A 17,346-nucleotide genomic window follows, 5' to 3' on the forward strand; every position below is an offset into this window, starting at 1 on the left:
TAAATGTGATTCAATTTATCAATATATGAGGTTTCCTTTCATCTTTGTGCAATTCGTGAATCAAAGTTGATTGGTTTATCTTTGCGTTCATTCAAGTTCTTGAGTGTTCATACTTTTGCATTGTATTCATCCATTCCATTGCATCCATTCAATCCTCTCCATACACATATTTCGACCACCACAAGTGTTTGTCCTAATTTCCATATTCGGTCACTTCCATAATTGCCCTTCATCCATCCCACTTTAGCTCGAAATCCTCACTTATCATATTTGGCTACACCATAAAATACTTTCCTTCCATACTTAACTTGCCCTAGCTGAAAGTCCCACTTGCCAATTAAGGATTCTTAAAATTTAGGAATCTTAATTCTCATCTATATGTGAAAGTTATCATCCTCGGTGATTGGTCTTACTTCCATTTTGAGATCCCTTAATTCTAGAAATCCTTCTAGAATCTCTCAATCGCAAGTCAATCCTACTCATCTTGCCTTAGCCAAAATCTATCAATTCAAGATTGTCTATAATCTTGCAAACCCTTCTTCCATCCAAACTCTACCCTCACCAAACATCCCAACCCTAATTGCATCTAAGTGGCGCCAACTCCAAAGATCTCCATGCATGTCATGCCTCTCTGTTTGGTTGTTGAGTTCATCAATTAATTTACCCTTTCATTATCATCATACATCATTCCATCATTAAATACTAAATCTACATTAAATTAGGGACTCATCATTGTCACGTGATGTCCAAGGCTAAGCAAGAGGGATAGTAATTTCGGACACCAAGAATCAAGAAAAAGAAAACATAGTGTTCAGAGATTAGAACGAGGTACCTAACACCACCCCCCACCCCCCGCTCTCTCTCTCTCTCTCTCTCTCTCTCTCTCTCTACATGTTTTGTTCAACAAACCACACACGATCGTAATCTCTATTTGCGAGAGCGCGAGTCGATCCCGAGAGAAATGGCAATGAACCTGTTAGCTCCTCCTAGAATACTTCAGGCTAACGAGGGTCTTTTGCTTAATGATGATGTGAAATAGTAAGAGTAGCGATGGAATAAATGCAGAAATGTATTATGGATGAATGTATAAGAATCTGTCAAGAAATGAGAATGAAATGAACGCCGGTAAGATGTATGATGAAATTCCTCAAAGGGATAAACTGTTAATCACGCTGGGAGCATTCGAGGTCTCCCTTCCTCCAATAAGTTCCACTACAAGATTCTGAACGTTCTCCCCACTACCCCACTGTCAGACTATATTCCCTTCTAACAAACTCCTCCCCTTTGATAAAATCACATCACCCAACAGAATGTAAATGACAGTAAAATTGCTCCGTTTAGGACACTTCCCCAAACGGTGCGTTTCACAATAAAAACTGAAAAACGACAACACTAATTAAAATACTCAAAACGACAATAATTCCTTCTCCATTAAACGGTGAGCTTTGGTCTTCACTTATTCTACTGCTTCCTCCAACGACGCCGTCCCGAGTACCTGTCTCGAACACTTGAACTCCACTTCGCACTTCCGAACCCTTCTCACTTTGATTCACTTCATCAGTTCTTCTAGGGTTCTTGACAACTGCCCCCTTCTTCACAGCACCTTGCCCACAAGGTGCGGGTACAGGTGCTGCAACTCCCACAGCTTCTCCCAAGTGTTATTCTCCTCCGTTGCCCCTACCCACTTCACTAAAACTTCTATAATCGCGTGATCTCCATGGCGCTTCATCCGCCTTTCAACAACAGCTTCGGGTTCAGGCTGGACTTCGCCGTGTATATCGACTGGAGGTAGAGTGGCTAAAGGCTGCGTTTGGACTCCAATCTTCTTCTTGAGACAAGACACGTGAAAAGTGGGGTGGAGCTTGGACCCCTTCGGCAATTCCAACCGATAAGCAACTTCTCCCACCTTCTGCAGTACCTTGAACGGGCCATAAAAAACGAGGAGAAAGTTTCATATTTCTTCGATTAGCCACCGATTTCTGTCTGTAAGGCTGAAGCCTTAGGTAAACCCAATCTCCAACCTCAAAGTGTCTCTCCGATCTATGTTTATCTGCTTGAATTTTCATGCGATTTCTTGCTTGGTCTAAGTTCTCCTTAAGCACTTGTAACACCTTATCTCTATTATGTAATGTTTGGTCAACTTGGTTGTTTGCTGTTGTTCCTGGTATATACGCCAACAGAGGTCGAGGCGCATAACCATACAGGGCCTCGAATGGGGTCATTTTTGTGGAGGTGTGGTATGATGTATTATACCACCACTCTGCAATTGCTAACCACTGCACCCACTTCTGGGGTTTCACACCAGCATAACATCTTAAATAATTTTCTAAACATTTGTTTAAGGCCTCAGTCTGTCCATCAGACTGTGGATGATATGCTGAACTGTGATTGAGAGTCGATCCTTGTAGTGCAAAGAAGGCTCTCCAAAATGAGCTCACAAAGATCGGATCTCTGCCTGAGACAATAGTTCTTGGTAACCCATGTAACTTAAAGACATGATTTAGGAATAAGTTGGCCACTGTTGCAGCAGTATATGGGTGGGACAGTGGAATAAAATGGCCAAACTTAGTGAAACGATCAACCACCACTAAGATGACATCGAATCCCTGGGATTTAGGCAATCCCTCAATAAAGTCCATTGAAATGTCCATCCATGCCTGTTTCGGAATAGGTAAGGGTTGCAAGAGACCCGCGGGGGAAGAAGTTTCATACTTAATAGTCTGACAAACCCCACATTCTCTTAATGTCCTTCTTCATACCACTCCAAAAAAAATCTCTCTTAGCCCTTTGGTATGTTTTCAAAAACCCGGAATGTCCTGCCATTGGATTGTCGTGTATGTACTGCATTATCTTGTTTTTGAAGGCTGAATCAGCCACAATCACAATCCTACCTTTTTTGAGTAAGAGTCCTTGCTGTAACTGGTAACCTTTTGGAGGGTTGCTGTCATGCTGTAATTTCTGCATTAACTGCTGCATTTCGACAGAAACTGTGTAGTTGGCCTTTAATTCTTCTACCCAATCAGCTGTAGGATATGATATCATAGCTAGAGCAGCCCCCACATCCTCCTTTTGATCCTCCACCCGTGATAGAGCATCTGCCACTACGTTCTCCTTCCCCTTCTTATACATGATAGAGAAATCATAACCAATCAATTTACTGATCCACTTCTGTTGAGCTGCAGTACCGACTCGTTGTTCTAATAAAAACTTTAAAGCTTGTTGGTCGGTTTTAACTACGAATGATTGGCCCAGCAAATAAGGCCTCCACTTCCTCACTGCTGTGACTAAGGACAACAGCTCCTTTTCATAAGTAGAGAGTAGTAATGCCTTTCCTTTTAAGGCCTTACTCATGTAAGCTAGTGGCTGTCCAGCTTGCATGAGTACTGCCCCCATTCCGCGTCCACTCGCGTCACACTCGATAGTGAAAGTTTGTGAAAAATCTGGAAGTCTTAGGACCGGTGGCTGTGCCACTGCTGACTTCCAGTTGTTAAAGGCTTCCATTGCATCAGTCGACCACACAAAGGCATTTTTCTTTAGTAAATCCGTAAGGGGAGCTGCTATCACCCCATATTTCTTAATAAATTTGCGATAATAGCTAGTCAGCCCCAAAAAACCTCTCAATGACTTTACATTCTTTGGTTTAGGCCACTGTAGCATAGCTGCTACTTTCTTAACATCTGCTGCCACTCCCTTTTCACTTATCACATGACCCAAATAATCAATTTCAGACACTCCGAACTGACATTTTGATAATTTAGCAAACAACTCATGCTGCTGTAATGTTTCCAACACCTTCTCTAAGTGACCCAAATGTTCCTCCCAGCCCCTGCTGTAAACAAGTATATCATCGAAAAATACTGGTACAAACCTTCTCAAATAGGGTCGAAACACATCATTCATTAACCCTTGGAAGGTTGATGGTGCATTCGTTAGTCCAAAGGGCATAACTAGAAATTCGTAGTGCCCATCGTGAGTCCTAAATGCTGTTTTTTCCACATCTTCCGGTATTACCCGTATTTGATGGTAACCGGATCGTAAATCTAACTTGGAAAATACAACCGACCCTTGCAACTCATCTAGTAGTTCATCAATGACGGGAATCGGAAATTTATCTTTTATAGTCTCCTTATTAAGTGCCCTATAATCGACACACATCCTCCAACTTCCATCTGACTTCCGTACCAACAACACCGGGGATGAAAAGGGGCTGGCGCTAGGTCTTACTACCCCTGCTTCTAGTAATTCAGCAACTATTTTTTCAATTTCCTCCTTTTGATAATAAGGATATCGATATGGTCGTGCTGTAATTGGCTTGGTTCCCTCCTTGAGGGTGATTTTGTGATCATGTCCACGTGAGGATGGTAGGCCTTTAGGTGTTTCAAACACCCCTTTGAACCGTTTGAGCAGATTCTGCATCTCTTTTCCCAAACAACCCACATTTCCTTCATCCTCCCTTATTAATAGCTGTAACAACAGCTATTTTCCCTTGTTAATCGAATTAAACAAGGATTTGTTGCTCTCCACCAAGGAAACTTCCCTTCCACCATACTCAAATTTCATTGTAAGATTCTTGAAATCCCATTGAATGAGTCCAAGAGTTTCCAACCACTCTACTCCTAACACCAAATCACAACCACCAAGAGGTAAAATGTAACAAGGAGAGTTGAAATAAGTACCTTGTATTTTTGTGTGAGCTGCCTTGCAATAACCTTCACTATATATAAGCTGTCCGTTTGCAACCCTCATAGCAATTTTCTGTGTTGCTTCCACTGCCAACATGGTTTTCCTCACGATCGCCGGGTCGAGGAAATTGTGTGTACTTCCCGAATCCACCAGAATCACCACTAACTCTCCCCCAATGGTTCCTCTCAACCTCATTGTCTTGGCACTAGGAGTTCCTGTGAGAGCATTTAATGAAATCTCGGGTTCTAGGATTGTTTCTTGGACCAAAGCTGGAGCTTCTTTAGTCAACTTCTTAGCTACCTCCTCCTCTTCCCCTCCTTCCTCCAGCCCATCATATCCTTGTAATAAGTAAATCCGGGGCTTCGTGCACATGTGATTTGGGTTCCATTTTTCTTCACAATGGAAACATAGGCCCTTCTTTCGTTTCTCATCCATTGATAATGAGGAAACTGCTTTCTGGAAAGTTCTCGGCCCCTTACTAGTACCTTCACCTCCAACCATCGAGTAGCTAGGTCCATGGCCTGCTGGTATCATGCCTCTCTCATTGTGCAGCTTAATGGGTTTACGAATGCTACTTACATATTCCTCTTGCACCCTAGCTAAGCCAAATGCAGCGTTTAGATTAAGAGGATTAAACATACGTAAGGGTAACCTTATTTCATCTTTCAGTCCGCTGAGAAAACAACTCAACTTATGATGGTCCGAAAGGCCTCGTAATCTGTTGGATAGTGCCTCAAATTGTGCTTTGTAGTTAGCTACTGACGAAGTTTGCTTAAGACGAGTAAGGGTCTCCATAGGATCGTCGTAAGCTGTGGGTCCAAAACGGACCAGCAAGGCTCTAACCATGGTGTCCCAGCTATTAAACTGAGCTGTATCAAGAGCATCCTGGTACCACACTAAGGCTTCCCCCTCCATGTGATAAGAAGCAAGTAGAAGGCGTTGAGCATGGTTTGTTTGATGGTATTCAAAATATTTAGAAGCTTTGAATACCCATGCTGATGGATTTTCCCCACTGAAATGGGGAAAGTCTAATCTGATTCCTCTCTGAAATCCCCCTCTATTTTGATGTTGATCTCCTTCATGTGCTTCATACAGGTCTCTGTTTGCATGGACATTTTGCTGGGTATTCTGATTGGCTACCATCGTACGCATCATATCCATGAACTGGTCCATCCGAGTATCAGCTGTATGCTGGTTTGCCCGTATCTCATGTAGCTCTTCGCCCAAAATGTCGATCTGGCGTTGAAGACCCTCCAGATTGTTCTGCTTGGAACCAGTTGCATCAGCCATGCTGTGAGTGGTTGTATGAGACTAAAATGGATTTCTGGTTTGGAATGAGTGTTGAGTGCGTATTGCGGAAGGTGTTTCTGGGTAGGATCAATGCTCAGGATACCAATTGTTAGCTCCTCCTAGAATACTTCAGGCTAACGAGGGTCTTTTGCTTAATGATGATGTGAAATAGTAAGAGTAGCGATGAAATAAATGCAGAAATGTATTATGGATGAATGTATAAGAATCTGTCAAGAAATGAGAATGAAATGAACGCCGGTAAGATGTATGATGAAATTCCTCAAAGGGATAAACTGTTAATCACGCTGGGAGCATTCGAGGTCTCCCTTCCTCCAATAAGTTCCACTACAAGATTCTGAACGTTCTCCCCACTATCCCAGTGTCAGACTATATTCCCTTCTAACAAACTCCTCCCCTTTGATAAAATCACATCACCCAACAGAATGTAAATGACAGTAAAATTGCTCCGTTTAGGACACTTCCCCAAACGGTGCGTTTCACAATAAAAACTGAAAAACGACAACATTAATTAAAATACTCAAAACGACAATAATTCCTTCTCCATTAAACGGTGAGCTTTGGTCTTCACTTATTCTACTGCTTCCTCCAACGACGCCGTCCCGAGTACCTGTCTCGAACACTTGAACTCCACTTCGCACTTCCGAACCCTTCTCACTTCGATTCACTTCATCAGTTCTTCTAGGGTTCTTGACAGAACCCTAGCAACGTTCTGGTAACTCTTACTGTAACTCCTTCTTTTGTTCACTTCCGCGAATTTTCTCTTCTTTTCCGTTTGTTTGCTGCAAAACTTGCAGGAAACTATTAAATTCACAATCGAGTCCCTTACGGACGTGTAACTAGTCTGCAGATTCGAGCGTTCTCTCCGTAGCCAAACGGATTTTATTATTATTATTACTACTATTGTTTAGTAGTTTTGCGTATTCATTTCTTCGCCTTTTGTTTTCTTTCCTGTTTTGTTGTTATTTTTTTCTAAGTTTTTCACTTGTTTTTTCAGCAACCAAACAAACATCTAAAATCTGAAATGTTTTTTATTTTGATTTTTTATTGCGATCAATTTAATTAGCTGCATTGTTTCCCGCTTGCTCATTAAAAAAAAAAAAAAAAAAAATTGATATTCGAATCCCTACATAATTATAGTAGTAATTGTCTGAATTTTTCGTCACTTTCTTTTCTTCGCTTTTATTTGATTTAATTTCAGCTTGCTTCTTCTTCTGCCCGGAAAATGGCAAGTGGAGGAGGAAGGAATGGTCCAACTCTAGTTTGTGCTCCAATCATGGCGGAATCGGTGGGTAAGATGGTGGCTAATATGGAGAAGGCAAAACAAGGTGGTGCTGACCTTGTGGAGATCCGATTGGACAGTTTGAAGAGCTTCAATCCTCATGAAGATCTCAAAAACCTTATTAAAGAGTGCCCGTTGCCCACCCTATTCACTTACAGGTCCACAACTGGGAATTCTTTTAGGATTGATCTGTTTATGCTTTATGTGTTTTTGTTTTCAAAATTCCATATAATACTATCATGATAAGTTTAAATGCTATTTTTCTTTAAGAAGATTTTTCATTTGGTTGAATGGGTGAGCATGATCGGGGAGGTAATATATTTTGATCTTGTTACATAACTTTGAAGGGTCAGCATAGACCTATCTGATTTTATGTATTTTTTAGACCAAAATGGGAAGGTGGTCAGTATGATGGTGATGAAAAGAAGCGATTGGATGCCCTTCGATTAGCCATGGAGTTTGGAGCTGATTACATTGATGTTGAGATTCAGGTTGCTTCCCATTTAATACACAAATCAAATCAATTCAAATAGTGGCATGATTATGTTAACAAGGAGTTAGGATCTGTGATTTAAGCAACAACTAAAAGATTTTTTCTCCCTATATATATATATATATTTTAAAATATAAAGTATGCTTTGGACAGCAGATTTATATAGTATCAATCTAAAATATAATGACCCAGGGAAAGTGCCAGCCACATCCTCTCTATAACCCCAAAAATTTAGTCAATTTGAAGCTTTCCTAGAATCACTTATGAAGCCTAGTTTCACCTAGTAAGTAGCCAATGCAGGACTTAGCACCCATGACTACCTTTATAACCTACCCATTCTATGTGAGTTATCCATATTCCCAATGTGGGATAGAGGCGTTACACAACAGCATCCATCGTGTAATTGATTGTTCAATTTTCTTTTCTCATTTTATTCTTAATTCTTATAAGATTGGTGACTTCTAAACGAAGGGGCATTATTAGCTTTTTCTTGCTGAACTAAAAGCTTGAATGGCAGAACTAATACTAGTATCTAAGTTTCATACAAGATGTTGTATTGTGATCTCAATGTAATGTACCAAATTATTGATAAACTTGTCAGAATATCTTCCAATGCTGCTCATATGCAAAGAGGCTACATTTGTCATTTACCAAGGGCTATTTACAAGATGTTTAATAGTAGTATCTCTGTCCTCCTTTACTAAGATAATAAACTTCAAGTTATCTTCACTTCATTATCTGCTTTTTGAAGGTTGCTCGTGAATTCAATGATTCCATTTATGGAAAGAAGCCTGAAAAGTTCAAAGTCATTGTATCCTCTCACAATTATGTAGATACTCCATCTGTGGAGAACCTTGGCAACCTTGTGGCAAGAATACAAGCAACAGGTGCTGATATAGTGAAGATTGCAACAACTGCCGTGGAGATCACTGATGTGGCACGTGTTTTCCAAATAACTGTGCATTCTCAAGTAAGCAGCGTATGTATTACTGAAATCACTTTTTTAAACTTTAACCTTATTCCATAAATTCTCTCCATCTTCATTGAAATTTATCTGATTTTTCTTCTCTATAACCTTAGTCCATAATTTCTCTCCTTTATCATTGAAATTTATATCATTGTTTTGATATAAATCAAGGTTGAATGAGTCATATATGGATTGTGAGAATGGTGTAAGGTGCATAAATTATTGATTGCTAGAAGATGCCACTTTAAACCTACCAAATTTCACTGCAAATGACTAATCTTTGTGCTTAATAAGACTGGCTTAATAATAAGGAAAATCTGGCTAATCATGTTATAAGGCTTTTGCCATCAGACTTCTGAAGCAATGCATTTGTAAGTTGGACTAGTGTCAATTTTGAAGCTAAATATCCACTTTGACCTTTTTCTCTTTCTATTCTGTTGCTTATTTATTTTTTGTTCTGAGCAGTAATGGTAGAACCTCTTCACATCACGTACTCTTAGATTCTTCACATATTTAATTAATTATTTGTTTATTTAATAATGGGAATTTCAGGTTCCAATTATAGGAATTGTGATGGGTGAGAAGGGTTTCATCTCACGGATTCTGTGCCCGAAATTTGGTGGCTTTCTCACGTTTGGTACCATTGAGTCAGGAATAATTTCAGCTCCTGGTCAACCAACCATGAAGGAACTTTTACATCTATACAACTTCAGACTGATAGGACCAGATACCAAATTGTTTGGCATAATTGGGAAGCCCGTTCACCATAGCAAGTCACCTATGTTATACAATGAAGCATTTAAGTCAGTTGGTTTCAATGGAGTTTATGTACCTCTCTTGGTGGATGACGTTGCAAATTTTTTCCAGACATACTCATCTGCAGATTTTTCTGGATTCAGGTTCATTCTTTTTTGTTGAGTACTCTTTGAGTGGATCTATAGCATATTATTATATTTTTTGTATGATGTGTTATTGGTCTACTTTCTTCAAGATCACAGTTTCGATAATTTCTTTTCTTCCAGTGGCCAAGGTTTTTGGAGGGTTGGACCGTTTATTAGAGTGATGGGGATTTTGTAGCTTATTTGCTTACTTGATGATGTTATTGTTAGAAGTTGTTCCAATGGTTCTGCTTTGATATATTAGAATACTGCTAGACAATTCTATCTGAAAGATTTTAGAATATAATAATAGCTCTATACTTGAAGCATGAGAATCCTTTAACTCTTTTTCTAACTGCAGTTGTACAATTCCTCACAAGGAGGCTGCTCTAAAGTGCTGTGATGAGGTCGATCCAGTTGCAAAGGTTTTGAAAATTCTTTTCATGTTTTAGTTCGTGTGATTTCCTAGCCCAAAATCTCTGGCATCAATAAATTAAATAAGAGTATTTGGGGGATGCCTTAGCTTTATTTTTTGTTTTTCCCATAAGCAATGGTATGACTTGTCACATCCTAATAATATTTCGCAGTCAATAGGAGCTGTGAATTGCATTATAAGGAGACCTACTGACGGGAAGTTAATTGGCTACAATACTGACTATGTTGGTGCAATTTCTGCCATTGAAGATGGACTAAGAGGTATCTATCATGTTGTATGATCAAAGAAAATATAAGTTAAAATGCATTGTTATACATATAAGCTTCTATTCTCTCTCTCTCTCTCTCTGGTTTAACTTCAAGGTCCTCTGGATGCTTTGTTTTTCATTGTAGGTTCTCATAATAGCAACAATACTGGTGATTCACCCTTAGCTGGTAAGCTATTTGTGGTCATTGGTGCTGGAGGTGCTGGCAAGGCACTTGCTTATGGTGCAAAAGAAAAGGGAGCACGGGTAGTGATTGCAAATCGCACTTATGGTAAAGCTCAAAAACCTTTCAAAAAATCTTGATGGAGTATGATAACTTTAACCATCAGATTTCTGTGCTTTCAAGTTTTCTATCCATCCTATCTATGGCACTGACATCTTAAATGCATACAAAACAGGGAGTGTCCATGCATGACATTATGTCCGTGCTTGTAATTGACACATGTTTGCAATATGAATGCTTCCCACTACCTCCAGAATACCATTTCTGAGGTTTATAATTACTTCTATGGTGATTTCTGATTTATACATTTATTTTGGTTCAAGACCGAGCTAGAGAGATTGCTGATACTGTTGGAGGAGATGCTTTATCTATTACTGATCTAGATAAATTCCATCCAGAGGATGGCATGATACTTGCAAACACAACATCTATTGGAATGCAACCAAAAGTTGATGAAACGCCCATTCCTAAGGTCTGCCTCTCTGCCATGATGTTTCTGTTACATGCGATTGGTTTCCTTAGAGAGAGACAGAGAGTTTGGGTCCCTTTGGTTTGGCAAGAACCTACAGCAACTGACTGGTATCACTTTTTTTAACATGAATTTGGGACTGAACTGCTGTGTTGAGAAACCAAAATAATGAAAGTTGATGCTGGGCTTCTTTGGGGCTTACTATGAACATTAACCAAAAAAGAAAAGAAACAAAGAACAAGGAACATCTCAATTATTTTATAAATATTAGATGATAAAATTGTTTTTGGAATGAGGTATGAATTGCCAGCAATATTGTTCAATAATTTGGAAATTTCCTAATGTAACGATTAAAAAAAAGCAATTTGGGTTGTTTGCTGGTAGTTTTTGCTGGTGTGAAGGCAGAGCACCAATCAGTGTAAGTTCATAATTAGGGTAAGAATACAGGCTAAGATTATATTGCAGGATGCTCTGGCTCAGAACTTCACTAATTTGGTTCTCATATAAGGCAAACAAAACCTACCCAAATTGTATGGTTGAAATTGTTTCCTGTTTTGATCGAGTTCTTATTGCTTCCTTGCACTCTGTAGTATGGGTGTCAAGTCATCATTTTCCCAGAATGAAACCAAAATGTCAACTATTTTAAACTAAACTCAATTCTTGTGTATTTTTGGATTGGCATGGACCCTTCAGTCCTGGGAGGGATTTTTAGGTATAACAATGACATTGAGCCTTGAAGTAACCAGGCAACGGAGTAGATAGCGGAGAAACAAAAAATAAAAATAAAAATGAATTCTCTACTCTTGTTTAATGCAAAACGAAAGGTCATCATGAACAAACCAAATCAAATACATTGAGATTGAGTTTGTTTGCTCCTTATGATACACCAGGGAAACTTGCACCATGCTATAGTGTTTTGTTGAGAAGTTTGTAAGCACTTTAATGATTCACAATTTGCAGAAAGGCACCGAACTTTTTGTGATATCAATTGGCAATCACATTCGAAGCTAGAGAGTAATTGGCTCTCTGTTTTGCAGCATGCTCTGAGATCTTACTCACTAGTTTTTGATGCTGTTTACACCCCCAAAATGACTAGACTTTTGAGGGAAGCAGAGGAATCTGGAGCCGTAATTGTTTCAGGGTTGGAGATGTTCATCGGACAGGCATACGATCAGTTTGAGAGGTTCACTGGGTTGCCCGGTATGTTGATTGTAAATTGCTTAGTAATCAGTCTACTTCATTGGCTATTAACTGATTCTATTCTATTGGCATTTTGTTTCTTTCTGCAATTGCAGCCCCGAAGGAACTTTTTAGGAAAACTATGGCAAATTACTAGAGGTTTGTTTGGTTACTCCTTTCATGTGGGCTTATTATATTTTCCCATGTAGCTCAATTTGAACTTCTTTTTTGTCTCTGTTTATTTGTTTTCGAGAGATTTAACGCCAGCTATTTTTGTCTGTTGCTGGCAATTACTTCACATGAATGATATTAAATTTTTATTTCTTTGATTTATGTGCCACTCTCTTTCTCCTTCATTTGGTGAACCATATCTATGACAAAAATTAGTACTGCTACCTTCCTTTGTTGCATGCCAATGAGATGGCTTGGCCGTCAGTTGTCATAAACTGGGTACTGTTATCTTCTTTATTGGGGGGTGCGGGAAGAATGTGTGATGTTATACGTGTGTTAATGTATAAATATAATTCATATGAAGAATTGCATATTGTTGGTCTAGCATCGTGGTTGCAGCCATGCAATACTCTCGCATTATCAACCCTGGTTTATGCTATGTCACCTGATCTTCCTACATTTCTTACCTCCTCTGCTTTGTATGAATTCCTCCCAGACAGGCCAATGCATTAGCATTAGCACTAAGGTCGTTACACCACACTTGCTCTCTGATTTCAATTGTCAATCTAACAGGAGCACACCTTACTGGAAACTTGAAGCCGGGGATTTTTTGTGGGAAGCCAGTGCAATAGATTGCAATTGCTGTGGGAAAGTTTATTCCTCTCTCTCTCTCTCTCTCCCCTTTTTAAGGAACAGTTGGGAATGGCAATTGATTACAAGCACACAATGCAGTAACCTTGCCCAGAACAATCTCATGGTCTTTTTGTAACTCTATATATCTATCCTCTAACCAACTTAGAAGTTCAGGTTCTCAAAGCTTTCAAAGTTTTATGAAATGAAGTTTTTGAGTTTTCCAGTTATATTCAATTCTTCTGTTGGTAAATATGATCTGGGAAGATATGAAAGTACCATTTAAAAAAGAACGCTGAAAAAAAAGGCTCTCCTTTGCAAAAAGCAGCCTAACCATTAAAGATTTTTTTTCCCTAGTAATCTCTCTCTCTCTCTCTCTCTCTCTCTCTCTCTTCCTAAGCAAGCTTGCATATTATAAATTAAAAGAGTATTACAGGCATCTAAGGTGGGTCTTTTTCACTATCAATATACAAAATAGTTGAAGGAATAATATCTAACGGAATGCTACCAAACAAAGAGTTTGTAGCTGTCCATTACGCAATTGAATGCGCAAATCGATTTTGGGATCGATTTATCTTGTTAAAACTCCAGCCATTGTGAGATTTCAATGAGTTTGCAATGTTGTCCGAGATTGGTGTTATTTGCCAGATTTGTTCCTCTTTATAAATAAAATAAATCACCAACTGAGAGTCTCCAGCTAAAGAGATGGAGGGATACTTGAGATGTTTCGCCATTTTGAAAGTTAATTTTGCCACTAGTGCCTCTGTAATCACCGGGGTTGTAGTAAAATTTTCCTCTATCCAAATTTCGATGACTTCACCTTTTGAATTTCTGCTCACTACTGAGGTCAAAGAAAAGGAGTTTCTGACTGCTGCATCAAAAGATATGCAAATTTGATTTGTGAGAGATTTTTGCCATTCTTTTTCCACTTTAGTATTGGTCTTTTCTTTCCATGCCTGTAGATTTTCTTGATAAGAGAGATTCAACTGTTGTGATCATTTGTGGAGAGAGGGGTCCTTGTGATTATGGACTTGGTCATTTCAAAGCTTTCAGGTAAAATCTAGAATTAGACTTGCAAAAATTGTGAAAGGATGTTCTTCCTAGGAGGTAAGGCCAAGTTTTTGCTTGGGGTATAGAATGAACTGAAACCAATCCTTCATTGAGTTTATTGCTAGGGAAGAGAGATTTAAAGGCCATCTACTATGACTCAAGAGAATTATAGTTATGGGGCCTTTAATGAATAGGTGTAGGAGAGTCTTTTCTTTTTCATCACAAAGAGGGCAATTTATGGAGGGAATACTTGGAATAAATCCTTTAAGGTGCTCTTGTTGGTAGAATATCCCAAAGTATCTTTCATAATAGGAGCTTATGGCGGTCATGGATCTTGAGATTCCAAATTTTCCTCCATGGAATATCCGGGATTGCTTCTCTGGTAGAGTTTGTCATATTTGATGCAAGGTGGTAGGCACTTTTAATTGAGAAAATTCCATTTTGGGTTTTAGTCCAAGTGGGGCAATCCGAAATTTGATTGGAGTTGGGCAAAGGAATTTTTAGAATTTCATTTATACTTTCTTGTTGGAAGAGAGATGTTAATATTGAGAGATTCCAAGTTCTATTATTTTGAATAATCAGATTTGAGACCTTGAGAGTAGTCGAGAGATCAGTTGTATGGGTTAGAGGGAAAGACTTGAAATTTTCCAGTGTCGGGATACATGGGTCGAGCCAAGCTCTCACAGACAAACCATTTGCAATTTTGAAACATGTACATTTTTCCAGTAATGGTCTGGTCTTCAGAATTCCTTTCTAGAGACTCGAGTCAGTTACATTTTGGGTTGCTAATTCGAAAACGCTTGATATGAGATATTTCTTTGATAATAGCTTCTGCCAAATACTATTATTTGGTTGGCTCAATTCCCATCCTATCTTCACTAACAAGGCTGCATTCATATTTTCCATCAGTCGTAATCCCAGTCCTCTATCTTTTTTTGGTTGGCAAATAGTTTTCCATGATTTTAGGCAGAGTTTGTACTTTTGATCTTTTGATTTTTCCCACCAAAAATTTTTGAAGCTAGTATTCAGTTTCTTACAGATTGATTTTGGAAGCATGTGCGTTGACATTTGGTATGTGGGGATGACGCTTGCTACAGTTCTACTGGCTTGAGAGAACATTTTTTATTTCCAACCATTCAGCCTTTTGTTTATTTTTCCCAACATTTCTTTGTAGTCCTCTTTTCTAATCGATCAAAAGTTGTCAGCATTCCTAAGTATTTTATTTTTGAGGTCGACTCTTTGTATGATAGGTTCTCTGAGATTACTCTTCTTATTACTTGACTAGTATTTTGGGTAATGAAAATAGAGGATTTGCTTTGATTGATGTGCTGGCCTGACCATGCTTGGCATTTCTCTAGAGTATTCTTGATCACCTGAATCAACTTTTCCTTTTTGATTTCTCAAAAATAATTAAATCATCTGCAAAAAGAGATATTGGAGGGTTGTCTCTACTAATTTTAATACCTTCTAGCTTTTGCAAAGGTTCTGATCTAGCAAATAGTCTTGAGAGTATCTCCGTACACAGGATGAAAGGAAAGGTGAGATAGGGTCACCTTGCCGAAGACCCCTCAGTGCATTGAAGAAACCTTTTGGAGTTCCATTGATGAGAATAGAGAAAGAGGCCGTCGAAATGCATTCCTTGATGAGATTTATCCAGGTCGAGTTGAAACCCAAAACTCTCATGACAGCAAAAGGAAAATTCCATTAAATAAAATCGAAAGTTTTTTCCATTTAAAGCCATCCGACCTTTTTTCCCCTTGTGATGCTTTAGATGATGAAACATCTCATGAGCAATTATGCAATTTTCCTTGATGTTACGACCAGGTACAAAGGCTATTTGGAAATGAGAAATTATGGTTGGAATGGATTTTTCAGACGGTTTGCAAGTATTTTTGTGATGACTTTATAAATGACATTGGTCAGGCTTATTGGTCGGAAATGCTGAAGGGAAACTGTGCTTACATTTTTTGGAATGAGAGTTATGTGGATGTGGTTTATTTATTTCAGAAGTTTCCCACTTCTAAAAAAATTTTGAACAACCGCAATCACGTCTCTTTTGATGATATGTCAGTAATGTTTGTAAAAAATATATGTCATCCTATCTGGTCCCGGAGCTTTATGGTTTGGGATTTGCTTGAGTGCTCCATAAATCTCAGTTTCTGAAGGCATGGCTATTATGCATTTATTTTCATCCTCTGAAATCTGTCTTTCAAAAAGGTTTTCAAGATGCTCCGGGAAAATAGGATTTGTGGAGGTATAAATGGATTTAAAATAATCTATGAAAGTAGATTCAATAATATCACGATCCATTGTCCAGTTACCTGGGCTCAGCTTAATTGAGTCGATCCCGTTTCTTCTTCGACGGATTGCCGTTGACAAATGGTAAAACTTTGAGTTCAGATAAGTTGTGGTGTTCCAGTTGATTTTTTACTTTTGTCTCCAGAGAGTTTCTCCATTTTTGAGTTGTTCTTGAAGCTTGAGGTGAAGGAATTTCTCTCTCAGTAAGCTCCATGGGTTCGGTGGGTTACTCTGAAGATTGCTTAGCTTTGACTCGAGAAGTTGGTTATTGGTCTGGATCTTCCTGAAGTGGGTTTTATTCCAATGATTGAAAACCTTTTTAGTTTCCTTGATTTTATTGCATAAAATAAAAGCTGGATTCCCTTAGAATTGTTGGTGCCATGCTTCTTGAATTATAACATTCCTGAGTAGTTCTCGAGTTTAGAATTCCTCAAATTTAAAAGGAGAGAGATTCTTCCTTAACTTCATAGTGTTAAGCATAAGAGGATTATGGTCTGAGGCTAAGGAAATTATGTGCTGTATATTGGCATCCGGGAAGAGTAGGTGCCATTTTGCATTTGCTATACCGCGGTCTAGCCGTTTTCTAATCATCGCTCTTCCAATCCGATTATTTGTCCATGTGAAAGTGGGTCCCGAAAAACCAATGTCAATAAGGCCATGAGAATCCATTAAGCATTGTAAGCCTCCTATGGATGAGGATGTTACTGGTCTACCACCATATTTATCTTATTGGCTTAATAAGTCGTTGAAATCACCTATGCAGAGCCAAGGACCAGTAAAGGAGCTGTGAGTTAAGTCCAAATGAGTCTAGAAATTCATTTTTTGTTGCCATTGTGCTGGGGCATAAACCAAAGTTACTAACCAAGGGTTTTTGGGGGGATCAAAATAAACCAAAATAGAAATAGCATTAGTATTAGTATGAACCGATTCAATATCGACACTCGGTAGCCATAATAACAAAAGGCCTCATTTTTTTCCCGAGGTGGGGACATGTACAAAATGGTGGAAACCTAG

General features: G+C 38.8%; 1 protein-coding gene across 3 annotated transcripts; it reads left to right on the forward strand.

Annotated features, from left to right (window-relative positions):
• The first annotated feature begins 905 nt into the window (after window positions 1-905).
• LOC108995064 (bifunctional 3-dehydroquinate dehydratase/shikimate dehydrogenase, chloroplastic-like) lies at window positions 906-13,214 on the forward strand. 3 transcript variants are annotated; one of them, XM_035692061.1, is made up of 13 exons: window positions 906-969; window positions 6,688-6,706; window positions 7,193-7,431; window positions 7,659-7,764; window positions 8,518-8,745; window positions 9,286-9,632; window positions 9,973-10,036; window positions 10,199-10,307; window positions 10,440-10,583; window positions 10,859-11,007; window positions 12,042-12,204; window positions 12,300-12,342; window positions 12,928-13,214. In XM_035692061.1, exons 1-12 carry the CDS (start codon window positions 962-964, stop codon window positions 12,338-12,340), a joined length of 1,617 nt encoding a protein of 538 aa, XP_035547954.1. In that variant the 5' UTR covers window positions 906-961; the 3' UTR covers window positions 12,341-12,342; window positions 12,928-13,214. The 3 variants fall into 3 exon arrangements, with proteins under 3 accessions (XP_035547954.1, XP_035547955.1, XP_018826110.1); XM_035692062.1 differs by having other exon boundaries at window positions 8,518-8,736; XM_018970565.2 differs by lacking the exon at window positions 906-969 and having other exon boundaries at window positions 6,575-6,706.
• The last annotated feature ends 4,132 nt before the right edge of the window (window positions 13,215-17,346 follow it).

This window comes from Juglans regia, chromosome 7 (assembly GCF_001411555.2).
Source record: "Juglans regia cultivar Chandler chromosome 7, Walnut 2.0, whole genome shotgun sequence".
Taxonomy (NCBI): domain Eukaryota; kingdom Viridiplantae; phylum Streptophyta; class Magnoliopsida; order Fagales; family Juglandaceae; genus Juglans; species Juglans regia.